The following is a 27,629-nucleotide window of genomic DNA, read 5'->3' on the forward strand; positions in this document are numbered from 1 at the left end:
AACGTTGGCGGGAGGTATATCATGTGCCGTTCTAGTTGTTTGTCAATTTATTTTATACTTTCACACCTTTTATTTATTTTATGCACCTTTTTTATACAATTGAGGAAGTTAGGAGTGGAGGAATGGTTGATCAGAGTAGTGATGGCAATGTACAAAAGAGCGCGCACAGCTGTAAGGACGAATGACGGGAACAGTGGTGAGTTTGAGGTGAAGGTGGGAGTGCATCAGGGGTCGGTACTAAGTCCACTACTATTTGTAGCTGTGATGGAGGTGCTGGCTCAGAACGTAAAGGAGGGTTTACCGTGGGAGTTGTTGTATGCAGATGATCTGGTGTTGATTGCAGAAAGTATGGATGGACTGAAGGAGAAGATGAACAAGTGGAAGGAATGCATGGAGACAAAAGGTCTGAAGGTGAATATTGGAAAAACGAAGGTGATGGCAAGTGGTAAAGCATGTGGTGAGGTGGAAAGAACTGGGAAGTGGCCGTGTGCTGTGTGCAGGAAGGGTGTCTGAGTGAATTCCATTCAATGTACAATGTGCGCTGAGTGGGTTCATCAAAAATGTAGTGGTTTGAGAGGGTCATTAACCAGTGTGGCAGCTACATTCAAGTGTAAGGTGTGCACAGAGGGAGCTGCAGATGGAGGGAAATGTTGAGTTGGATCTTGGAGATGGCGTGAATCTGGAAGGTGTGAAAACATTTTGTTACCTTGGAGACATGCTGAATGGAGAAGGTGGATCAGACTCGGCAACGGTTGCTCGAGTGAGATGTGCATGGAAGAAGTTTCGGGAACTGAGTGGCGTGCTGACGAGGAGGGGAGTGTCATTGAAGCTGAAGGGAAAGGTGTATGCTGCATGTCTGAGAAGTGTTGTGATTTATGGGAGTGAGACATGGGTAATGAACGTAGAGCAGCAACGAAGGCTGGAAAGGGTGGAAATGTGAATGGTTCTGTGGATGTGTGGAGTATCGTTGAGAGAGAGGAAGACAAATGATGAATTGCGAAAGATGATGGGAATGGAGCCTGTGATGGATGCTGTGAAGAGAAACAGTTTGAGATGGTTTGGTCATGTGTTGAGGAAGGATGAAAGTGACTGGTTGAAAAAAGTGATGGAAATGAATGTAGAAGGAAGTAGAGGACGGGGATGACCGAGAAAGACTTGGCTCAAGATGGTCGAAGAGGAAATGCGGGCAAGGGGGTTAACAAGGAGAGATGCAGAAAATAGGGCAAAATGGAGAACATTGTCATGGGGACCGCAAGGCTCTTGCAGGGAAAATGGTCTTAAAATGCCTGTTGTTGTTGTTGTTGTTGTTTGTACACCTTTTTCCCCATTAGTGTACATCATAGTACTGACCTTGCAAAAGCGTCACACAAAAATGTCAACTGACCTCCAGGCAAAGTTGTGAAGAAAGTGTAAATTTCATTATTCACTGCTTCTTAAAATACATCCCAGGGTGATGATGCTTTTTTACATCCCTGTGGTAAACATCCTTACTTCTTTTTTGTTTGCAATCTTCAGAGAGATCGACGCCGATCTTCAGCATGTCTTCCACCAAGAATAGCTGGACATCCAGCAAGAGATCTTTGCAGCAACGCACGAAGAGCTGCTCGGAAATGTCGAAGAATTTTAACCAGAAACGTATTTGTGGACAGATACATGCGAAGAATCACAATTGTGGAAATATACACAAGTGCACTGTGTGCAACAAATCATTTGGTTCGATATCAATGTACCAGTCACACATGAGGACCCATTCTGGTGAGATGTTTAAATGTCATGTATGTTCTAAGTTATTCCATTTCATATCAGTGTATCATAATCACATGAGGATCCATTGTGATGAAAGGTCTTATACGTGTCGCGTGTGCAATAAGTCGTTAATTTGGAAATCATTGTATCTGGCACACATGAGGATACACACAGGGGAGGAGATTTTGACTTCTGGGAGAACTTCCTCCCACCTCATAAACCCCACATATGGGAATAACAACCAATGGGAGGAGCTCAATACTTGCAGTGTGTGCGATGAATCATTCAGTCATAACTCAGCTAGGCAGGCACACATGAGGACTCATACCGGACAGAAGCCAGGTCAGGGCTATGTGTGTGACAAATTATTCCGTGGCAACTCAACGTACCAGAATCGTAAGAGATTCCATACGGATGAAAAGCCGCACAAGTGCAGCAGATGCACTAAATCATTTCTTTCTCGCACAAGCTATCAGACACACTTGAGGACTCACACTGCGGAGAAGCCGCATCAGTGTCATGTGTGCAAGAAATCATTCAGCAAAATCTCAGCCTGCCGGGTACACATAAGGACGCACACAGGGGAGAAACCATACAAGTGCCCTTTGTGTCTTAAATCATTCAGTCAAAATTCTTCCTGCCAGCTACACTTGCGGACACATACTGGGGAGAAGCCGTATACGTGCACCGTTTGTAATAAATCGTTTGTTCAGAATTCTGCCTGCCAGATACACATGAGAACGCATACTGGAGAAAAGCCATACACCTGCACTTTGTGCAATAAATCGTTTGGTCAGGAGTCAACATACAAGGCACACATGAGGTCCCACACTGGGGAGAAACCATACAAGTGCACTTTGTGCAGTAAATCATTCAGTCAAATATCTGGCCGCCAGGTACACATGAGGTACCACACTGGCGAGAAGCCGTATAAATGCACTTTTTGCAATAAATCATTCATTCAGAATTCGAACTACCAAGTACATGTAAGGATTCACACTGGAGAGACACCCTTCATGTGCAGCATCTGCAATGCATCATTCAGAAATAATACAACATACAAGAATCATATGAAGATCCACACCGGTGAAAAGCCTTACAAGTGCAGTATGTGTGCTAAATCATTTATTCAGTACACAAACTGTGAGGCACATATGCGTACACACACTAGGGAGAAGCCGTACAAGTGCGCCATGTGTCCGAAATCATTCATTCAGAATTCAACCTGTCAGGCACACCTGAGGACACACACTGGGGAGAAGCCATTTGTGTGCAGTGTGTGTAATAAATCGTTCAGTAGCATCTCAGCCCGCCGGGGACACATGATGACCCACACAGGCGAGAAGCCGTATAAATGTAGTGTGTGCAATAAATCGTTCAGAAAAAACGAGCACTGTCAGAGACATATTCGGACACATACTGGAGAGAAGCCGTACAAGTGCACTTTGTGCAATAAATCATTTATTCAGAAGTCAACATATCAGACACACATGAGGATTCACACTGGTGAAAACCTGTTCACATGCAGCGTGTGTCATAAATCGTTCAATCGCAAATCAACCGTCCAGGTGCACATGAGGATTCACACTGGTGAAAAGCCTTTCACATGCATCGTTTGCAACAGGTCATTTAATCAGAATTCTACCTGTCAAGCACACATGAGGACCCACACTGTTCAAAAGCTGTTCACGTGCAGCGTGTGTCATAAAACGTTCAATCGCAAATCAAACTTCCAGTCACACATGAGCAAACATAGTCGAGAAGTACAACATCAAAAACAATGGGCAAGAACCATTAGCTGCCCATAAGCTCCAAATACAACATGTAGCAGGGAAAATTAAAAAACTATGATGAAGCCAAGAACAAAAGAATGTAGAATAAGACTAATTCTGAAGTCGTCCCTACCTCCAAGAAACAAAATCAAAGCTGTAAACCAACTTGCAGTAGCGGTATTCCAGTATAGCTGTGCAATTATAAACAGGCCACAAATGGAGATCAACAACTTAGATGCCAAAACAAGGAAACTCTTTACTACTCACAAGATGTTCTACAAAAACCAATGCATTCAGAGGGTTTACCTGCCGAGGCAAGAAGGAGGAGGTGGTCTGATGCAGCTGAACCAAGTGCGGAACAGTGTGCGTAGGACTAGTGGAGTATGTGAAAAGCTCAACAGACTATCAAATGATATTTGTACATGAGCAAGAAAACAACAAACCAGAAAAGGTATCTTTAATCTACTTAGCTACAAACTTCCAAAAACAGGTGCAAGTGCAGGATACTGCGCAGGAAAACAAAACAGAAACAAATACAGTACAGCCCTAGTGATCGCAAAGAAGAATAAATAGCACCGCAAAGCGGGCGTAACCCCTCAGCCCATGCATGGTGGAAACCAATCTCAAGATGGCTGCCGTGGCGGCCATATTGAAAATCGCAGCACGCCCATTCTCGAAAGGAACATTCCTCTACTCAACTCCAACACACACTGCAAAAATGGATTTAATCGGACAAGCCGTTCTGCTCGAAATTGACGGAAACCAATTTCAAGATGGCTGCCGTGGCGGCCATATTGAAAATCGCAGCGCGCCCATTTTCGAAAGGAACCTTCCTCTACTCAACCCCAACACACACTGCAAAAATCGATTTAATCGGACAAGCCGTTCTGCTCGAAATTGATGGAAACCAAAAGTTGACGGTCGCCCAGATGGCTGCCGTGGCGGCCATATTGAAAATCGCAGCGCGCCCATTTTCGAAAGGAACCTTCCTCTTCTCAACCCCAACACACACTGCAAAAATGGATTTAATCGGACAAGACGTTCTCCTTGAAATTGACGGAAACCAAAAGTTGACGGACGCCCGGATGACGCCCGTGACGACAATACCCCTTCGCCCAATTTGGGCTGAGGGGCGAAAAGGAAAACTAAAAAAAGAAATATCAACATATATACTGTGATAAATGGGAGAATGACAAAAGAGCAGGAAGGTTGAAAAAAAAAGAACTTGACAGAACAGGGATTGACGAGGAAGGTTCATTGGAATGGCTGAGAAGAGGTCAAATTAATTGGGATGGAGAACGAGTCATCATGAATGCCAAAGACTAAGGAACTACACCAATGGCTTTAAGAAAATGGTGGGATTGAGCCAATCGGACAAATGCAGGTTTTGAGAGGTAGAAACAGAAAGTACCAGTCACCTCTTTTCAGGAAGTGAAAAACTCATGTCGGAACAGTTGTACACAGGAAACATGACAGCGTCTGTAGAATAATCCACTGGCCCATCTGTAAACATCTCAACATTCCGGTTCCAGAACAACCATGGAAACACAAACCAAATCAGATCCTTGAAAATCAACACGTAGTGCTCACGCATGACGAGATGATCCCATCAAGTGTAGACATTGCAGGCAGAGCATTGTGTCCAGACATAGTGCTCAAACACAAAAAGGAAAAGACGGCATTGTTGATTGAGGTTTCGGTTCCCAATGACTTTGGACTAAATGCTTCAGAAACCAAGAAAATGCTCAAATACCAGAATCTGAAAAACAAGGTCAAGAGGACTTGGAAATTGAAGCAAGCTGAAATTGTACCAGTGGTAGTCGGAGCAACAACGATGATCAGGAAAACCCTTACTGAGTACAGCAATACCCCGTTTTACGCCATTTCGACCTACGTCAAACCGACTTTCCGCCACTCTTCTAGAGTAAATTTCAGTTCAGCGAACGTCATTATGTGCGACTTTACGTCACTCCGACATCATAATAGGAGGACGTGAAAAAAATATATTTAAAATAAATAAAATAGTACATAAAAATTAACAATAATGGAAGCTAAAAAAAACAATTTAAAATACCATAAAAAGCACATTAAAATATTTTTAAAATGTACGTATACGTACGCGTAGCTGCTGGTTCTCATTCAAAACAAAGGCGACACCATATGCATTTTGTCCTGTGCTGTGGTCGCGTGCTTGCTTTGCCTTTCGCTGTTATTTTTGTGATTATTCCTTTACTGTGTAAAACAACCAATGCAACGTGGCAACGGCGAAACATGACGACGATGCCGGCTCGGACGACCGTGACCGTGTCATGCCTCGAGCCGGGGTGCCTCGTCGGGCACCTTGCCGGCATCCGGCGTCGACGAACCGATCGATGTGTTCATGTGCACATGTGCATGGATTTGCAAATGCCTGCCTGTACGTCGTCGTTTCTGCGTATATCGCATCGTCCAAAAAAAAAGAAGCAAGCAACTTCGGCCGCTCGAGGAAAGACGGGGCACGCCTACGACTAGGAGGCGAGCGTCGATCCCCGGGGCGGCCGGGTTCATGGAACCCTGAGCTCGTTCGTTCGTCACAGACGACACGACACGACCACCGGTGAAACTGCTCGGACACGTTGGGTAAAGCACGCCGTGGTGAAGCGGGCCGCAGAGCCACTCGGCACACAAGCCAGCTCACGGTCGACACGTCCGTGCCGGTCACCCTGTTCGAGGAGAAGACCCGACCGATAGAAAACAACGGAGGGACTCCCGATGGGGAGCGGCAAAGATTCAGGGCGAAGCCGCAGCCTCCTCCAGTTATTTACTCTAGTTTTACGGTGTTTGTCTTCATTCTAAGGCATTACGCCCGGTTTACGTCAAAAACCGAGTTACGTCACGGCTTATGGAACCAATTAATGACGTAGGCCGGGGTATTGCTGTACTTTAAAAGCATTCCGGGGAATATCACTACAAACGAGCCCTTGGAAGGAAGTTATGAGAATGAATTTTCACAATCTTGTTCATGAATAACGATCCTTTTACCGAAAAAGAAGTGGAGATTTTGAGTTCTGGGAGAACTTCCTTTCACCTCCTAAAACCCGCATAAGGAGATAACAACCAACGAGAGAAACACAAGACCGAACAGGTGGATGTGTAATGAAGCAATTATTCAGTTTGCAAACTGTCATACAAACACATGTGGACTGCACTGGAGGAAGAAACAACAGTAGGAGATGACGCTTGTTGAATTGTAGTAGGAGCTCCAAATCCCAACACCTCAAAAATGATGTGAAGAGAACCTTGAAGTGAGGACTGAGGAGTGCTGCTGACATCATGCCATTCTTTGTTGGAGTTCCTAGAGTGATGAAGATTGTTTCTGAGATTTTCTGAGGAATGCATCAAATATTATAACAAACGAACTGCAATCAAAGTTATCTGAGATTCAATGACAATCCTTAAGAGCCCTTGGAACACAGCGATGGGAACAGAACTTTCTCTGCTGATAAAACATCTCCATTTGGTCCTCAAATCAGAATCCTAAACAAATGGATACTGCGGATCCTGAGAGGTCTCTGTTCCATCTTTTGAGACCCACTGGAGGAGATCACAACCAAAGGAAGTGAAAGGAAAAGAGACGAGATGATCCTCAGGATAAGAGGAAATTAATTTATCTCATTTTTATTTGCTCTACAAGGGTGAGGCTCATGTAAGAGCAAAGTTAAATAGACAATGGGGTTGTTGAGTAACAACTGAGTACAACCCATAAGGAAATAAAGGAAGAGGGAAGGAAGGGAGGGAGTGGAAGCAGTGAAATTATCGAGTACGAGGGTTGGATTAAGACATGTTAATGGGGACAACAAAGATCATTCGTCAGGATGGGATGGAGGGCTGACATGACATGGTGCAGCACTGCCTTCTTTCGGTGTTGCAAAGAGGAGTGGGAAAGAACGGCCTTTGGAAGTCGGTGCCATAGACAAATCCCAATGTGATGTAGAAGAGCGTATTCGTCATGAATATGAACAAACGTGTGGTGTGGTTTGGAAATGTCCTCATTCTGCAATGGAATGGACAGAACAAGCTCCACTACGAGCCTTAAATAATTAATTGTTCATAAAATAAAAACAATCATTTTCATCTCAACTAATCTATAAAATGTTTATCTTATTATTATTATTATTGTTGATGCTTTCATTTATTTGTTTTTTGTAAGAACTGTTTTCTCATTTAAAAAGAATTCATGTAAATTTGTGATTTAAAAATAATTAATAAAAAACTTTTTAAAACTTCATTTCTTTTTTGTTTTGGGGTTTATTAATGTTATAATTACCTTTGATGTTTGAAAATTCAAAATGCACCTCCACCACCAAAGTGGATGGAGGCCCACCACCGAAGGTTCATGGAGGCTATGTTTTCACCCGTGTCTGTCTGTTTGTTGGTTTGTGAACAAGACACACTACATGACCAAATGTATGTGGACACCAGAACATCACACATCTCATTCCAAAACCATGGGCATTAGTATGAGGTTAGTCCCCTCTTTAATGCTATAACAGCCTCCACTCTTTTGGGAAGGCTTTCCACCAGATGTTGGAGCATTGCTGTGGGGATTTGCTTCCATTCAGCCACAAGAGCATTAGTGAGGTCGGGCACTGATGTGTGATTAGGCCTGGCTCGCAGTCGACGTTCCAATTCATCCCAAAGGTGTTCGATGGGGTTGAGGTCAGGGCTCTGTGCAGGCCAGTCAAGTTCTTCCACACCGATCTTGACAAACCATTTCTGTATGGACATCGCTTTGTGCACAGGGCCATTGTCATGCTGAAACAGGAAAGGGCCTTCCCCAAACTGTTGCCACAAAGTTGGAAGCACACAATCGTCTAGAATGTCATTGTATGCTGTAGCGTTAAGATTTCCATTCACTGGAACTAAGGGGCCTAGCCCGAACCATGAAAAACAGCCCCAGACCATTATTCCTCCTCCACCAAACTTTAAAGTTGGCACTATGCATTTGGGCAGGTAGCGTTCTCCTGGCATCCGCCAAACCCAGATTCGTCCATCGGACTGCCAGATGGTGAAGCGTGATTCATCACTGCAGAGAACGCATTTCCACTGCTCCAGTGTCCAATGGCGGCGAGCTTTACACCACTCCAGCTGACGCTTGGCATTGCGCATGGTGATCTTAGGCTTGTGTGCGGCTGTTCGGCCATGGAAACCCATTTAATGAAGCTCCCGACGAACAGTTGTTGTGCTGACGCTACTTCTAGAGGCAGTTTGGAACTTGGCAGTGAGTGTTACTACTGAGGACAGACGATTCTTTTTGCGCTTCAGTACTCGGCGGTTCCGTTCTGTGAGCTTATGTGGCCTACCACTTCGAGGCTGAGCTGTTGTTTGTTTCACTTAATAATAAGAATTGTTTTGTTTTACAAACAAAATATTACATTTTGGTAAAAGGATAAAAAAATGTGCAGATTTCTTATAAACATCTTTACTTGCTAATGTTTTATGAATCAATTTCACTTGAATTGTTGGATAACTTTCCTTATACGCATCATAAAACATGAAACTAGAGAGTTCAACGAACATCTTACCCCATGGTCGTGTCCAATTTAATTGAACTAAAACAATAATTTTGAAGTTCTTATTAAAACAAGATCTCGCGAGATCTTGTCGGGGCGGTCACGGTTTTTCGAAGCTGTTCCACGATCTTCACGCACGCTCGAAGTTAAGTAATTGTCACATTTGTATTTTTGTCGAAACTGTATTTATCTTACGTGTGTGTACCTTTTGCGTGTCCCTCGGAAGATTTATCGGTGTCAATCTTTCATACCTGTAAAAAATAGTCGAGTATTTCGTGCCACGCGGCCACGCGGCCTAGTTGTTGAAGCTTCCGCCCTTGAGGCCTGGTTCTCTCCGGGCATCAAAAGCGGTTATTTTTTCATTCGTGTGTTTGTCAAATTTAAACTCGTTATTTTATCGTCCATGCGTTATTGTTTGATTATAGTTAGTTTTGGTTTGAATTTCCTGTAACTTGTAATTAATTAATCGTGTTCTGCTCCTCGTGTGCGGCCTTGTAGTTGTACCCCCGTCGGTGTTTGTTAACTTAAGCGTGTTTTGCTTGGCTCTTAGTTTTTTCCCTTCTACCCCGAACATAATACTCTGTCTAACGTTCTAAATCCCCACCACCCCCCCCCCCCCCAAAAAAAAACCAAAAACATTTATTTTCCTTTCTCCACGTGTACTGTTGTCTCATCCTGTATTTTCTGTCCAGGTGTGCTGTTCGCCCCGCCCCCATTATCTCCTTGCCATCCACCTTTTGCCCTGTTCATGTGACTCGTGGTGGTCCCTCTCGGCTCTCCCCCCCGTTGGTATTTTGTGTATTTTCTCGGCTACTCTCGGCTCTCTCGGCTACTCGCCCCCATTATCTCCTTGCCATCCACCTTTTGCCCTGTTCATGTGACTCGTGGTGGTCCCTCTCGGCTCTCCCCCCCGTTGGTATTTTGTGCATTTTCTCGGCTACTTTCGGCTCTCTCGGCTCTCCCCGAGCTACTCTCGGCTACTCTGCTCCCCGAGCTACACTGCTACTCTCGGCTCTCCCCGATTGTTCACGGTTCTCTTTAAATATTATTTAAATATGTTTAACCTTTCCCCTTCAGTGTTTTATTCAGTGGTATATTACAACACGCTGTTTTTCTTCCTATTTAAAAGGCTTTTCTCAATTTCCTCTCCAACTCATTCAACTTCAAAAAAAAGAAATTCAATCCCTTATACGTCTCCCTCACTACATGGTCTAAATTCACATTCATTCCATCCCTCCTCCATCGTTCTGAATCGGATTGCTAACTTGAAAATCACAACAAACCCAATTTGTTATCAATGTTCGTCTTTCATTAATCATCCACTTTCTAAACTCCCCTCTTGCCCCTCCCATCCAAATCCCCCCCCTTGCACCTACACTCCTAAACTCCCCCCTTGCCCCTCCACTCTTAAACACCCCCCTTGCCCCTCCACTCCTGAACTCCCCCCTTGCCCTTCCCCTCCTAAACTCCCCCCATGCCCCTCCCCTCCAAATCCCCCCCCTTTGCCCCTCCACTCCTGAACTCCCCCCTTGCCCTTCCCCTCCTAAACTCCCCCCTTGCCCCTCCCCTCCAAACCCCCCCTTGCCCCTACACTCCTAAACTCCCCCCTTGCCCCTCCACTTCTAAACTTTCCCCTTGCCCCTTCCCTCCTAAACTCCCCCCTTGCCCCTCCCCTCCTAAACTCCCCCCTCACTCCTCCCCTTCAAAACTCCCCCCCAACCCCTCCCATTCAAATCTCCCCCCATACCATTCCTCTCCAATTCTCCCTCCTCCTCCTCAAAGCTGCCTCCTCCCCACTTCGTCTCCCTTCTATCTCATACCTCCACCCCCCCCCCCCCAACCTTCTACTTTCCTCTGCCCCCCCCCCCTCAAACAACCCCTCACTGTGCTTCATCCCTTCACCATCAAACCTTTCATCCTCCTCATCCTTCCCTTTCTTGGAACTCTTCTGCAATCTCTGACACACTATCAACTGCTCTCCCTACCTCCCCCTCTCATACTTCATCTTACCCTACTCCTCCCCTCCCCTGTCCTGTACCCTGTGTCTTACCCTACACATGCTCCCCCTCTCTCTTCATTAACGGTATGGACCTCAAACATCCGGGGCCTTCGCTTAAACCTGACTGATCTCTCCATACAGGTTGCTTCTGACAATCCAGACTTGATCTGCTTAACAGAGACTTTCCTCCTTCAAGATGTCTCTGATTCCTCAATATCTCTTCCTGGTTACTCCCTCCTCCGGTATGATAGACCTGAGCCTCGTCCTGGTGGTGGGGTGGCTATCTTTATCAAAAACTCTCTTCCTCACTCTCCTTGCACTGCCCTCTCTCCTCCTCACACCCAGGAGTACCTCTGGCTACGGCTTCCTCTCCGCTCCCACCTTTTGTTCATATGGGTTCTGTACCGTCTCCCAAACAGTGATGACTCCATCTACATTTCACTGTCTGACAACATGGACCAACTTCTATCCACTCATCCCAACTCTCTCTTCCTCATATGTGGTGACTTCAACTGTCATCATGCCACCTGGTTGGGTGTAGGTTCCTCTCTCACCAGTCATGGCACCTCAGCAAAGGACTTCTGTGACTCACTGGGATTGACACAATCTGTCAATTTCCCGACCCGGATCTCAGCCAATGGAGTATCTTCTCTTCTAGACTTGGTTATGACAAACTTCCCTGCTAATGTCTGCTGCTCTTCTTCTGCTCCAATCGGTTCTTCTGATCATGTGCTTGTCAAAGTGGACATCTCTCTGGCCATTCTCAGAGAGCCTCCTCAGCGTCGGCGAGTCTGGCATTTTACTCAGGCCGACTGGGACGGTCTTCAAGCAGCCATCAATCGTCTGGATTGGTCTCCCATCTCCACTGCCTCTGACATCAATTCTTCCTGGGAATTCTTCCAAAGCAAACTGATCTCTCTCATGCACAGATTTATCCCATCTCGCCTTCAGTTGTCTTACCCTTCCTCCCGTCCATGGTACACTGAATCTTGTGGTGAGGCAGTTGCCCTGAAACAACTTGCCTTTGCCTCTTGGAAGGCTAATCCAACTGAAGGCAATCTCAGTTCCTTCCACCAAGCTCGGAACAAGTGTGTGTCTACCCTCAGGAGTGCCAGGAAGCACTATCTCTCCTCACTCAAGAATGAACTCTCAAACCTGTCTCCTTCCTCCAAATCCTGGTGGCGTCTGGTCAAATTCGTTTCTGGTGTTTGTTCCCCGGTTCCCCCTCCATCCCCTCCCTTACCTCAAATGGCCACACAGTTGACATCGCACGTGACAAAGCCGAATGCCTCAACTCTGTGTTTGCCTCAAAATCCTTAGTCCCAAACCCATCTCTCTCTGTTCCCACCTTTCCCAGTCGAACCCAACTGCTCCTGGACTCTGTGTCCTTCTCTCCTGACAAGGTGGAGGAGTTTTTGTCAAACCTCGACTCTGATTCTGCAACTGGACCAGACGGCATCAGCCCACGGGTCCTAAAATCCTGCTCTGCCGCTCTATCTCACCCTCTCTCTGTTCTTTTCACCCTATCTTTTGCTCAAGGTCATCTGCCAGCATCCTGGAAATCAGCAAACATTACCGCTTTACACAAAAAAGGTGCAAAAACAGATCCTTGCAACTACAGACCAATCAGCCTGCTCCCAATTATCAGCAAAGTCATGGAATCCATCATTGCTTCGGATATGAAATCTTTCCTCTTCTCCAATGGCTTGATCTCTGATCATCAATTTGGTTTCAGACCAGGTCACTCGACTCTGGACATGCTGCTTCTGCTGTCTCAACAATGGATGGAGGTCCTCAATGCCAAACAGGAAATCAGAGCTGTCTCCCTTGACATATCACATGCCTTCGATACGGTCTGGCACCCGGCTCTGCTCACCAAACTCTCCTCCTATGGTATCCATGGAAATCTCCATGCATGGCTTGCGGACTTCCTCTCTGATCGTAGTCAACGTGTGGCCCTGAATGGATTTCCCTAATCTCCCCTCCTGTTCAGGCTGGAGTTCCCCAAGGCAGTGTGCTGGGCCCTGTGCCTTTTCTGGTCTTTATCAATGATCTCTCCGACTCTCTGGAAAATCCTCTCTATCTCTTTGCTGATGACTCCACTCTCTGCCGCTCCATTCCACTTCCCTCAGATCGGCAGTCTGCAGCCTCCTCACTCTCTGAAGACCTGGACAAAATCACAGACTGGTCAAACAAGTGGAACATGTCTTTCAATCCTGACAAATCTCACACTCTTACTATGTCTCTCCGAAAAGATCGACTGGACAACCCTCCCATCTACTTTCTCAACAATCCTCTCCAAGAAGTTCTGTCGCTCAAGCTTTTGGGTCTCACTATCTGCCATGATCTTTCTTGGGAAAACCACATTTCCAAGCTGGCCTCCAAAGCCAGTCGCCGACTGGGCATCCTCCGTCGTGCGAAGTCCTTCCTAAGCACACCTGAGCTCCTCACCACATACAAGGCTTTCATCCGCTGCTCAATGGAATCCTGTTCTCCCCTATGGGCTGGTGCTCCTGCCTCACACCTAGCTCGGCTTCACGCTGTTGAATCCAAAGCTTTCAGAATCATTGGAATCTCCCGCGATGAAGCTATCTCTGAGGGCCTTTCACTCACTCACTGCAGGCAGGTAGGTGGTCTTTCTGTCTTCTACCGACTCCTCTCCGGCCTTGCTCCCCCAGCTCTCTCTGTGCTCTGTCCCCCAAATATTCCTACAGGTCGCACAAGATGTGCCAGCAACCCTCTGATGGTTAAACTGCCGAAATCTCGGCTCCCTGCTCACCTTCACTCTTTCATTCCTCTTTTCTCCCGCCTCTGGAACAAACTCCCACACTCCCTTCAATCCCACTCCTCCCTCCAGGTCTTTAAAACAGCTGTTCACCACCATCTCTTATCTTCCCCCATCCAAAACCTTGATCTTTTCTACCCCCACTAATTCACCTCAGATCCACCTTGTTTGAAATTCCAACTTCTTTCCTGGAAGTCCTGGCAGTGTCCATATGTTTTATACCTCTCCCACCCCCCCCCCTTCCCATGCCTCCCCCCCAAAGCCCTCTCCCTCCCACAGATCTCTCGATGTCTCCATGTCTCTCGGTCCCTGCTCTCAAATGTTGTGTTTGTGTCCTTCCCCCTCTATCCCCATGTTGTCTACCGCTCCCGATGTTATTTGTTTTTTGTGTCGGTTTGTCTGTTTGTCTTTCTGTGTGATTAATGTTCGCTCTTTCACGAGCCTCGATCTTGTATACAACAACAAAAAAGAAAAAAGAAAAAAAAAAAAGACCCACAGTCTAATAATGTCTAGCCAGAGAAATTTCATACTGATCGAATCAAGCGTTATACTTGTCGATGTAAGACGTCATAATGAAGGCACTTATGACATCATTAACATATTGTTCCCCATGGTGAGTACTATACAATGAGCCACCTTTCAATTTTTTCCAAGGAGCGGTTTTAAAGATAGAGGTACAAAGTTTTTCGATTTTTCCAAGATGGCGCCTGTACCACGTGACCCATTATGTCATAATTATCACAAATTCTACAGGAGGAGGTGCGCCTATGGTGAAAATTTCGTGTCAATCGGACCAACGGTTGCAGAGAAAACGAATTTTAAAGGGAATAAATCCGCAAAATGCGGGCAAAGGGACATATATATATATATATATATACACATACACATATATATATATATATATTGTTACGGATCCGGGGGACGGCACTCCCCTTACCGAGGGGGGGTTTAATCCCCTCGTCTTTTTAAGCTGGCCGTCCGACCGGTCCTGGGGGTATGACGTCACGCCCGGTCAGCGCCGAATAGGGTAGTAGGCCAATCCTTCCTATGACCTAAGTACCAGCGCCTTCCGGTACGCAAGGAAATATTCCCGCCCGGGCCGCAGCGTAATAGATGTATTGCGCCGAGCGAAGCGAACTGCGACGCGGGCCGTTAACAAAAGACTAAACCCGATTGTAAGCGGTTCGGCCGAAATCGCGCCACAGGTACTCAATGGGGAAATCACTAAAGCGATCAGACGAGAAAGAAACCAGAGAATAAGAAGGAACAGGGATTTATTAATTACTATACAAAACCAAAGAAACCAAAGGAGAAACGAAAGCAATATACAGAAGAAGAAGAAGACACAGCGCAATTCTTAAACACTCTTACTTATACCCAGGGACAAGACAAACAGAACAAACTCATGTACACTAATGGGGTTTTCAGGCAGGAATGGCGGGAAGGATGAGAAGGGCAGACGGCCCACAGGACTGGTGGGCAGGGAGGTTCGGGAATCGCGGCATGCCGTTGGTGTTCCGCGTGCACGCACTCGCTCTTGGTTCAGCAAAACCCGGTCGTCAGCGCGTTTCTCTTCGCGTCTCTCTCCAGTGCTCCTTTCTCATGCGTCTTTCAGTGCTCCTCGCTCATCTGCTTCCCACCGACTCTCTTGAACCTCCTCACGCATCTCTGCCTTCTCACCGTCTCTCTTGAACCTCCTCACGCGTCTCTGGTGGGGGCCTCGCGCCAAGGGTTTTATTACCACGCCCTTGGAACCCTCTCGAACTCTCCAGATGTTTCTTGCCACGCCCTATCAAGCCATGCCCACCGAGCCCTGGTTGGTTGTTAAGGGCTCTCTGGCTCCACCTTTGATGACGAGGTGGTGCCATGCCCGTGCTCTGGCAGCTCCTCCCCCCTTCTCGGCCTCGTGCGTAATGGAGTTTGGCGCCAGGCAGCGAACGCTGCTGGGCGAGCAGAGGCGGTGTGATGCCCACGAAAACAGCCCAACTGTTACTGGCACTTGCACTTTGAGGAGATGATTGGGGAAGGCACTTTGCAGAGACGATTGGGGGAAATTGAAAGGGGACCTATCTTATTTGATTGATGCAACGTAGAGTCAACGATTGGAAACACAGCCTTACCTGAAACACATAATAATGACATAACTATAGAGATCCTAAAGTGTCCTACGTGTTGTACATTGACTAACTAAGGTGCAATATTTAATTAACAGCCAATTAAGGGGAAATGCACACAGGGGTCATTTATAAGGGAATTTACTACTAAATTTACATGTGAAGGTTCTAAAAACCGTAACAATATATTACTATACAAACCGTACCAATATATTACTATACAAATTTATATATATATATATTGCCGCGGATCTCGAGCTCGTCGACGTACTGAGGGGGGATTAAGCCCTGCGCCCCCTTGAGCTTCGAGTCCACGAGGCCGCTACCCACTCTACACACATGGGGGCGGATTGCTGAGCAATTCCAGCCGCCAAACCTGCAGCAGGCGCGTGGAAGGGTTTCCGGTCACAACCCGGGTACCTTCGATACACACGCCGCCGCGAGGACAGGGGCTGGACCTCACACGAGTCACGCTGGTCTTTAACGCCGAGCGGTTTGCGTGTCGTGTAACTCGTGCTGTTAATTACTATGAACCCGATCGAGCGGTTTTATCTCGTGCAATGCGAGGTCAATGGCGAAGGGACGAAAACGGCCAAGTTGGAAACAAGCACAGGTTTATTCACCAATGTACACTGGTGAGAGAAAAGGGACACAGAAGAGAAACCTAACAGTCCTTACTTACGTTTCCCAGACAAGGGCCCTGTGACTCGCTCGCGGAAGCGGAGGAAGAAGAGGACGCGCACAAAGCGCGGCCGCTTAGTGCAGTTCGCCCTGGACGGCTCGTTGGGCGTTTCTCCTCGAGGATGTTCGCGGCAGGGACGTCGGCCTCAGTCGTGCACGAACGGGAATCCACGCAGCGCGTCCCAAAGCCAGCGAGGCAAAAGCGCACGTGCAGGGAGTCCAGGCAGGGAGATCGGCGGAGTACAGGGCCAACGAGAGAGATCGTCCTGCGAGAGCCTGAATCCCAAGAGAGTGAGGGCAAAAGAGAGACCAGAGCCAGGGAGAACGGGGGCAGCAGTGAGCGTTCGGGGGTCCGGGCCGGGTCTTATATCCCCCCGCAGCCACGGGGGCCTCCCTGCACGATCCACGGGCCTCCACTGGCCGTCGGGGGTCACGTGTCGTGATAACACCTCATCAGTTACTCCATTAGTATCAACAGATTTTTTTTTTTTTTGTTGTTGTTGTATACTGAATCGAGGCCCGTGAAAGAGCTAACATTTATTTCACAAACAAATCAACCAGACAAACAAAATATACACAAAGAGGGAGCGGAAGACAAGATGGAGAGAGAAGGGGAAGCACACAACCACAACATTTGAGAGCAGGGAGAAGTGTGGGAGGGAGAGGGCTTGGGGGCAGGAGGCGTGGGAAAGGGGGGGGGGGGGGGTGGGGGGAGAGGTATAAGACACAAGGGGACCGAAATTAGCGGGGGTAGAAAAGATCAAGGTTTTAGATGGGGGAGGATAAGAGATGGTGGTGAACAGCTGTTTTAAAGACCTGGAGGGTGGAGTGGGATTGAAGAGAGTGAGGGAGTTTGTTCCAGAGGCGGGAGAAAAGAGGAATGAAGGAGTGAAGGTGAGCATAAAGTCTTGATTTTGGCCGTTTAACCATAAGAGGGTTGCAGGCAGATCTTGTGCGACCTGTAGGAATATTTGGGGGACAGAGCCCAGAGAGAGCTGGGGGGGAAAGGCCAGAGAGGAGTCGGTAGAAGACGGAAAGACCACCAACCTGCCTGCGGTGAGTGAGTGAAAGGCCCTTGGAGTTAGCTTCATCGCGGGAGATTCCAATGATTCTGAACGCTTTGGTTTCAACAGCGTGAAGACGAGCTAGGTGTGAGGCAGGAGCACCAGACCAGAGGGCAGAGCAGTATTCCATAGAGCTGCGGATGAAAGCCTTGTATGTGGTGAGGAGCTCAGGTGTGCCAAGGAAGGACTTCGCACGACGGAGGATGCCCAGTCGGCGACTGGCTTTGGAGGCCAGATTTGAAATGTGGTTTTCCCAGGAAAGATCATGGCAAATAGTGAGATCCAAAAGCTTGAGTGACAGAACTTCTTGGAGAGTATTATTCAGAAAGTGGATGGGAGGGTTTTCCAGTCGGTCTTTTCGGAGAGACATCGTAAGAGTGTGAGATTTATCAGGATTGAAAGACATGTTCCATTTGTTTGCCCAGTCTGTGATTTTGTCCAGGTCTGCAGAGAGTGAGGAGGCTGCAGACTGCCGATCTGAGGGATGAGGAATGGAGCGACAGAGAGTAGAGTCGTCAGCAAAGAGATAGAGAGGATTTTCAAGAGAGTCAGAGAGATCATTGATGAAGACCAGAAAAAGCACAGGGCCCAGAACACAACCTTGGGGAACTCCAGCCTGAACAGGAAGAGGAGATTAGAGAAACCCATTCAGGGTCACACGTTGACTACGACCAGAGAGGAAGTCCGCCAGCCATGCGTGGAGATTTCCATGGATACCAAAGGAGGAGAGTTTGGTGAGCAGAGCGGGGTGCCAGACCGTATCGAAGGCACGTGAAATGTCAAGGGAGACAGCTCTAATTTCCTGTTTGGCGTTGAGGACCTCCATCCATTGTTGAGAACGCAGAAGCAGCATGTCCAGAGTAGAGTGACCAGGTCTGAAACCAAATTGATGATCAGAGATCAAGCCATTGGAGAAGTGGAAAGATTTCATATCTGAAGCAATGATGGATTCCATAACTTTGCTGATAATTGGGAGAAGGCTGATTGGTCTGTAGTTGCTAGGATCTGTTTTTGCACCTTTTTTGTGCAAAGCGGTGATGTTGGCTGATTTCCAAGCAGATGGCAGATGACCTTGAGCAAAAGAGAGGGTGAAGAGAACAGAAAGAGGGAGTGAAAGAGCGGAAGAACATGATTTTAGGACCCGTGGGCTGATGCCGTCAGGACCAGTTGCAGAATCAGAGTCGAGGGTTGACAGAAACTTTTCCACCTTGTCAGGAGGAAAGGACGCAGAGTCCAGGAGCAGCTGGGTACGACTGGGTACGGTGGGTACAGAGAGGGATGGGTTTGGGACACAAGATTTAGAGGCAAACACAGAGTTGAGGCATTCAGCTTTCTCACGTGCGGAGTCAGCCGTTAAGCCGTTTGAGGTGAGGGAGGGGATGGAGGGGGAACAAACACCAGAAACAGATTTGACCAGACGCCACCAGGATTTGGAAGAGGGAGACAGATAAGAGAGTTCGGTCTTGAGAACGGTGAGATATTGTTTCCTGGCTCTCCTGAGGGTGGACACACACTTGTTTCGGGCTTTGTGAAAGGAAATGAGATTTCCTTCCGTTGGATTTGCTTTCCAGGAGACGAAAGCAAGTTGTTTCAGGGCAACAGCCTCACCACAAGATTCCGTGTAACATGGACGGGAGGAAGGGTATGACAACTGAAGACGAGATGGGATAAATCTAAAGTTAGCTTCATCGTTTCTGACAGCCCCTTAGTTCTCATTGGCCGCCGTTGCTGGCCGCTCACCTTTAGCTCTCATTGGCCGCCGTTGTTGGCCACTCCCCTTTAGCTCCCATTGGCTGTTTGCTGCTTAACAGCCACGCCCTCCGGCTCCTCCCTCGGGACTGCTCGACTTGTCCTCGGCCCATCACATGGCATTCCAGGACCAATGAGGCTTACCCTTACTTACCTGCCTCAACGCATACTAACACTGGGAAGGAGACGATACTTCACATTTAATAAGAAATAACTGACGAAGCGAGGCTATATGTTGTGGTGCAACTAACTAAAAGGGGGGTTGCCTTTATTCCAAAAACCACAACAATATATATATAAACGTCGAACGGTGTCGGTTGGTTGTGTTTTTTTCTTTTTGTTTTTTTTGTTACCATTATTATTTCTTATTTTGTGTATATGAGTGAGTGGGTGAGGGTGTGTGTTTTTGCATGAATTAATTTTTGCATGAGTGTGTGTTTTTGTGTGTTGAGTGGTGTATGATGTAAGGGTAGGTGGTTGGTTGGTTGGTGTTGTGTGTGTATGTGTGTTTGGGTGTGTATGTGTGTATGAATGATCTGGTGTGTTTTTTGGTGAGTGGTGAAGGGTATAAAGGTGGGTGTTTGAGTGTTCCACCATGTTTGTTTGGTGCTGTGGATTCTGGATGTGGAGGTGTTTTTGTTGTTGTTCGCACTGGCTGGGGGTGGGGGGGGGGGGGGTATGTACGCATCCAGGTGCAGTTCCTGCATGTGGATGTGTATGTGCCCCTGCTGGCCCACCTTAGCTGACCATATCGAGGTTGAAGGGCCGAAACGGGATGATGCTGAGGACCTCGACTGAGGACCCGGTCAGTGCGGCACACTTGTGACCAGGTGTGTTTTGAACTTTTATATATATATATATATATATATATATATATATATATATATATATATATATATATATATATATATATATACGTATATATATATATATATATATATATCTATATATCTATATATATATATATATATATTTATATATATATATATATATATATATATATATATATATATATATATATATATATATATATATATATATATACATATATATACATATATATTGTAGTGGATCTGTCGCCGGCCTTCTCCCCTTATCAAGGGGGGATTAATCCCCTTGTCTTTACTGACCTGGCGCGACCCGAGACCTATTACGTCCCTTCCGGACAGCGCTAAATAGGGTTTCAGGACCAAATTCGCTGTTACCTAAGTACTAGCGCTGCCCTGGAAGCGAGGAAATAAGCCTCGCACGAACCAGGTGTGATGGTGATACGCCGAGCGGTTTGCGTACACGTGATCTGCGCTATTATTAGTTACTATACCCGATTGGAGCGATCTGATTCGTACCACGCTTAGTCAATGGAGAAATCACAAAGGCAATCGAATTGGAAAGGAAAGGAAGAACAAATATGTTTAATTATGATTGCACGTATTTACAGCTCAGGACGAAGAGACACAGGGAAATCCTTAACAGTCTTACTCTTAATACCCCAGGACAAACGGGCCCGTCTCACACACACACTCACACGGGGATTGCTGATGAGCAGGATGATGTTCACCAGCTCCACGGTGGTCATACAGGATCGGCTCCGTCTCACTCTCCACGGTCCCCGGCACGTCCCACGAAGATGGAGGTAGGCGAAAGCAGGACCGCATATCGTGTCGCTCGAACAAAGCGGGTAATTTTGGGGCGAACGGTAGAGGGCGGACTTTGGCGCGACTGGCGGTTATTCACTCGCTTATTCACTCGCGGTTATGGCCGCGTTCACTCGCGTGGCCGAAATGCGCTATCTTCGTTACCGGCGCGTCTGGCTGCGCCCGTGTACATGTACGACCAACGCCTCTTCCTCTATCCCCTGGCGCGCACGTTCTATTGCGAGGGTCAAAGTTCAACAACGGCAAGTGCTGCAAATTCTCTGGCACAGTCCTTTCTCCTCAAGTCCTATCGTGCCACTGGTGCAAGTGAAGTCCTTTCGAGGGCTTTTCGTATGGGCTTATGTAGACCCGCCCCCGAACCTTCTGGAACTCACCAGACTCTCTTCACCACGCTCTCTCACGCCATGCCGCTCGAGCTCTAATTGGCTGGTTCATTCTTACCGCCCCACTGCTGCCGCGCCGAGCTCAACCCTTCTGCACCTTTCGAGGCCTACCTCGTGTTACTCGACTAGTGGACAGCCAAATGTGGCCCGGGTTGGATTGCGCCCATAGAGGTAGAATGGAGGTTTGAGCAAAATGAATGTTGGGCCTATTCTCCTGTCTTTACACAACGCAGGTACTAAGAGGGGAAATGGCCTATTCTTACACATACTAAGACATAACTACACTACAAATGGGCCTATATGTTGCTCGTGTGACTAACTATGGGGGGCAAACCTTTAACCTTCAATGACTTCAATGTCCCAATCTCAAAACCGCAGCACTGCCCCCCTCCCTCGTCAGACTCCCCGAGTCGAACCCACACAGGTGTGAACGACCGGTTTTGAGAAAGACTTGGGACTAGATTTTAATTACGTGTAAAACTTAGATGTGGTTCCCCTCTAACATTTACTCTAACCCATGTATGTGACAGTTTTACAACACTAAATATGTCCCACCTACTGCGTTGTGTAACTAACTAACAGACTTGCACCCACAACTAACCGAATTGCGGAATTAATTCTCAAACTAAACATAAAGCCGGTGGGTAGCATCTTATTTACAACCACAACCTAATTATTTACATCTCTATAACCCAGGACCTATTCTTTTTTGTGGAAAGAAGATTGGAGGGGAGAAAAAGCACAGCAATGCACCAATACACAAAACACATTTCAATGCACAGTTCACCATTTGCTGCTGGGCTGCTGCATCTTGCGTCTTCTTGCTTCATCTTCTGTGTGCAATAAAAACTTAATTCTTTCCTGGCACACCAGAATAAAATGTACAAGAACCCGTGTTCGTTTTTATTTGTCAGCAGGGCCAACCCTATGTGGTCCAACTGCGTGACATCGATGCCACTTAAAATACGTGGTCCGAAGATGAAAGGTAAGTTTGCAGCAAATGACTGCTCAGCGTAGTGTAAAGCCACAAAACGTGTGGTCCATGTGTAATGTGGTGCAGCAAAGTGTCTGTGCACGTACAGCAAAGTTATAATAAAGAGTACGGCATCAAAGCACCGCGCCGTTCATCTGCACGTATGTAGCAATGTGCAGCCGCACAGGATGTAGCAAAGTGCAGCCGCACAGCTCAAAGTTGCTGCACACTCCTCCTCCAACGTGGGTCCATGGGTGGTGTTACGGATTCGTCACTTCCGTTGTTGTGGTTTTCATCCACTTGAAACATTTCTGATTCCATGTATTATTATTGTTGTCATTTAAAAGGAATAGATATTTCTATTTTAAAAAGTTAAAAGTTAAGGTTTTAAATGAAACAGGAACCGGACGGCGAGGAAGAGGAAGGGGGGAAAAAGAGGGCGGAGCGAATGAGTCGGACAAGAAAGCCGAGTTGCTCCGGGTTCTGAAGCGAACGTTGGCGAGCAAGAGTCACGAGCGAACTTTCCGGTTTCCGGGAAAGGTATTCCTACGGCCGAGTTGTCATCGCTGTGACTGATCAACCTGCGTGTCAGGTTTTTGGCGGTGGATTCCGAAGAGAATTATCGCCGGGCCGTCCCGTCTCAAGAGCGGGTCGTCGGCCATTTTGACTCGCGCAGGACTTGTGCTTCGCTCGCGGTTTCGTCTCTTTTGGACCATCTCCACCGCATTCAGATGTCGATCTGGGGCGTGTGTGTGACGTGGCATTTTGAAAGTTAATTCGTCCACACCCGAGGGTGTGATCTCTCAGTCGCCTGTAGGGCGCCTTTGGATTTCCCAGTCGCCTTGAGGGCGCCTGTGCCCCGCGTTGGCAGTGGGACTGTTCTTGCCAGCCGAACGGGATTCTGGTCTCGATTGGACATCGTTCTGGCAATCGCTGGAGCGAATCAACTGTGGCTTGAAGCCGGGTTTGTTCTTGGGGATGTTCTTGTTTCACTCACTTGGAGCACAGTGAGTTATATATTATAAAACTGATGGTACCATCATAGGATATTGATTGTACTTTCGTTTCATATTATTGTTGGATGGTTATTCTTGTGTGATCTTAATACAATATTTGTTTGTGAGGAACAACTGGTGTGGCTTCACCATTGACCTTTGACATACAGAATAACACATTTTTCTGCCATGACTCCTCTCGGGGCTCGGAGGTACACCGTGACCAGGGGGTCGGGGAGGAGCACGTAACAGAAATTGGGGGCTCGTCCAATTGGCTCGGGGGCTCGAAAATGGGTCTTCGTCCGGGAATAAATTCCCGAATAACATTCGTCCGGGATAGAATTCCATAACATTCCCAGAATTCCCAAATTTGGAATTTTTCTAACATTCCCAAATTTTTCAAAAAATTTGGAAATTTTTGTGTGAAGGTTAACAGGTGCTAACTAATAGTCACCATGGTGTTTGACGCAGAAAAGTTTGCAGCGTCCCCGAATGAGGCACAGTTCCTAGCGTTAAAAAGATCGGAACTCTTGAGATTGGCCAAACATTTTAACTTGGAGGTCCGAGCTCATATGAAGAAAGCAGAGATGCAGACATTGGTGGTAGAATCTCTGGTAGGACAGGGAACATGGACAGAGGTAGCCTTGGATTGGTTACCCGAGGAAAAAGAAGATGTGGAGCTCCGGAAAATGGAGATGCAACTGCAGAGCCAGGAAAGGTTAAAAGAGTTGGAATGGAAAGCCGAGGAGAGAAGAGCAGAGGAAAGGAGAGCTGAAAGAGAACTCTTGGAAAGAAGAGTAGAACAGGAACGAGAACTCGAGGAAAAAAGAGTAGAACAGGAACGAGAAGCCGAGGAGAGAAGAGCAGAGGAAAGGAGAACTGAAAGGGAACTCGAAGAAAGAAGAGAAAAGAAAAGAGCAGAGGAAAGGAGATCCAAAAGGGAGTTAAAGGAACGTGACATGGAGTATCAGAAGGAAGTTAAACTCAAGGAGCTGGAATTAATGGGAGAATGGGGAGAAGTAGCATCCATGCAGGCTGGTTCAACAACTCGTCAGAACACCTGGGGATGTTGGTAAGCATGTGAGGCTGGTTCCACCCTTCAATGAAAAGGAGGTAGCCAAGTTTTTTTTTACACTTTGAGAAAGTGGCTCAAATGCTAAAATGGCCTGTGGGGTTCTGGACTATGTTAGTGCAAAGTGTTCTGGTGGGTAAAGCTCAAGATATATTTTCGGCTTTACCGATTAACAAATGTATAGATTATGAGGAAGTGAAGGAATTCATTGTTTCAGTGATTTGAATTTGAAGATTTGAAGATTTTGAAGATTTGAAGATTTCACTTCAATTCAGTGAAGTGAATAGAAAATCCATTCTCAAAGCCTATGAATTGTACCCTGAAGCTTACCTGGCAAAAATGCCGGAATGCCAGGAAGAGGGAGAGTGAGACCCATGTGGAGTTTGCCAGAATGAAGGAAACCATGTTTGATCGGTGGTGTGATTCGAAAGGGATTGGGAAAGACTTCAAACTGTTGCGACAATTGATCTTGGTGGAGGAATTCAAACAGTGTGTCCACGAGGACATTAAAGTACATCTGGAGGAAAAGAAGGTACCAGAGTTGTTTGAGGCAGAAACCGTGGCCGATGACTATGCCTTGACACACAGGATGGGGTTCCACAAACCTAACTTCCCGCCTAGAGTTCGCCAGGGGAGTTATGGTACATCCGGTGCGGAGGATGAATATTCATGGGGGCGGCCTAGAGATGACTATGAGGACAAATCTGATACCGCGACTTTTAGGGATCAGAAGACTGCAGTTCCAAGACAGACTTATCTTCCGGGGGGCTCGAGGCAGACCACGAGTTTTTCCTCCGGGCCTACTTGCGCTTTTTGCAAGAAACCTGGACACTTGATGTCCCAATGTTATGCCCTGGAAAGGAAAAATCAGGAGCGGAGTCAGACCAGTACAACTCCGAATGCATTGGCAAATGCGAGAAATCGTCCTTGGAAGACAGTGCCTTGTGAAGGTTTCCATGCCAAAGTTTACGGCATCACAGAACGACCTCGTTCAAGAGGGTTACAAACCTTTTATTTCAGAGGGGTTTGTGTCACTGGATGGAGACCTATTAGGGTATTGAGGGACACAGGAGCACATCAATCTTTGATGTTTGAGGGCATTTGCCATTGTCAGAGAAGACGGCAACTGGTGTTAGTGTTCTTTTACAGGGGGTTGGTGGCTGTGTTAAAGCCCCACTTCATGTCATCCATTTGAAGTCTGATTTGGTGTCAGGACCGGTCACAGTAGGGTTACAAGCCACTCTACCTGTAGAGGGAATATCTTTTGTTATCGGGAATGATTTGGCCGGTGGTCAAGTTTCTGGTAACCCGATGTTTGTTGAAAAGCCTAGCATGGAAAATAACACTGCACAGTTAGAGCAGAAGATTCCGGGTATCTTTCCATCCTGTGCCGTGACTCGTGCTATGGGTAGGAAGCGCTCTGAAGAGAAGAGGAAGGTACTGACATCACGCTTTGCACAGGCACGTCTTGTCAAGTACCCCAAAAACTAAGTGTCAGCACACACAAGTCATGGATGGAGGCAATGTTGGCAAGCTCTTTGTAGGTGGACTGAACGTCAGAACAAGGGAAGTTGTTCTGGACTCTGTTTTCGGCCAATATGGACCACTCTTGGAAGTGCGGCTGATAAAAGACAGGGAGAGGCAAAAGTCAAGAGGGTTCGGCTTTGCCACGTTTGAAAACACAAAGGATGCGAAAGACGCAGAAAAGGATTTGAATGGCAAGGATTTGGATGGTCGGACCTTAATAGTAGAGAAGGCAGGCCATGGGCGCCGAGGGGGCCACAGAGGAGGAAAACGTGGAGGTAGTTTCAGGGGTGGCTATGGCTCCCGGGGTGGAAGTAGTAGTTTTGGGGGTGGCCGCAATCGAGATTACTATGGAGGCTCCCAGAGTTACGGCAGCTCCCGAAGGGATGATTATCAGGGTAGTGGCCGAGAAGGAGACCGCTATTCACGTGACGACAGCGACAAGCGCTCCAACCGTGATTATTATGAAAGTTAAGAAGAGTTTGAAGCACTGAATGCTGCGGAGCAACCGAGCCAAGATTCCTACACGGATTAACCGTGAACTCCACGTTCCTAAAGGCGTCCATGTAGTGAATACTTCCAGGCCTCACCACCCAACCACCATGAAACCTGGCTCTCAGCTTGGCCTCCCTAAAAAAGTGCTATAGATTTGCTTGACTTTGGATTTTTGATCACAACCCCTTAACCTTCATTCAAAAAATGAAAAATAAAAATCAGAGGTTGATGAGATGGAGTTTGGCTTTGCAGGAGTTCAACTTGGAAATTGAGCATGTAAAGGGCAGGGACAATGTCGTTGCTGATGCTTTGTCCAGAGTGAACTAACTTTGGAAATTTCTGGAGGTTGTTTGGAAGTTTTGTTGCTTTATTTTTGGGAAATATTGATTATCGTTGCTCACGGGAATTGATGATTTGGGTGTGAGTTTACTTTTGTTTGTTGGGAGAGTTTTGCCTACAAAGAAAGTTTTCACTATGTTCAAACTTTCTTTCTTGAGGGGGGGAAGTGTTACGGATTCGTCACTTCCGTTGTTGTGGTTTTCATCCACTTGAAACATTTCTGATTCCATGTATTATTATTGTTGTCATTTAAAGGGAATAGATATTTCTATTTTAAAAAGTTAAAAGTTAAGGTTTTAAATGAAACGGGAACCGGACAAGAGGGAGGGGGCAAAAAGAGGGCGGAGCGAATGAGTCGGACAAGAAAGCCGAGTTGCTCTGGGTTCTGAAGCGAACGTTGGCGAGCAAGAGTCACTCGCGAACTTTCGGGTTTCCGGGAAAGGGATTCCTACGACCGAGTTGTCATCGCTGTGACCGATCAACCTGCGTGTCAGGTTTTTGGCGGTGGATTCCGAAGAGAATTATCGCCGGGCCGTCCCGTCTCAAGAGCGGGTCGTCGGCCATTTTGACTTGCGCAGGACTTGTTCTTCGCTCGCGGTTTCGTCTCTTTTCACCCATCTCCACCGCATTCAGACGTCGATCTGGGGCGTGTGTGTGACGTGGCTTTTTGAAGGTTAATTCGTCCATACCCGAGGGTGTGATCTCTCAGTCGCCTGGAGGGCGCCTTTGGA

General features: G+C 47.0%; 1 protein-coding gene across 2 annotated transcripts in view; it reads left to right on the plus strand.

Moving 5' to 3' along the window:
- LOC137428693 (uncharacterized) overlaps window positions 1-7,785 on the plus strand; it is a 39,653-nt gene extending 31,868 nt beyond the window's left edge. For both annotated transcript variants that reach the window (XM_068118596.2, XM_078777730.1), the window contains one exon: window positions 1,516-7,785. In XM_068118596.2, the coding sequence (XP_067974697.2) occupies window positions 1,516-3,554 (2,039 nt within the window). In that variant the 3' untranslated portion in view covers window positions 3,555-7,785. The remainder of the gene's footprint in view (window positions 1-1,515) is intronic.
- The last annotated feature ends 19,844 nt before the right edge of the window (window positions 7,786-27,629 follow it).

The sequence above is a fragment of the Myxine glutinosa genome, chromosome 5 (genome assembly GCF_964187855.1).
Source record: "Myxine glutinosa chromosome 5, kmMyxGlut1.1, whole genome shotgun sequence".
NCBI classification, from domain to species: Eukaryota; Metazoa; Chordata; class Myxini; order Myxiniformes; family Myxinidae; genus Myxine; species Myxine glutinosa.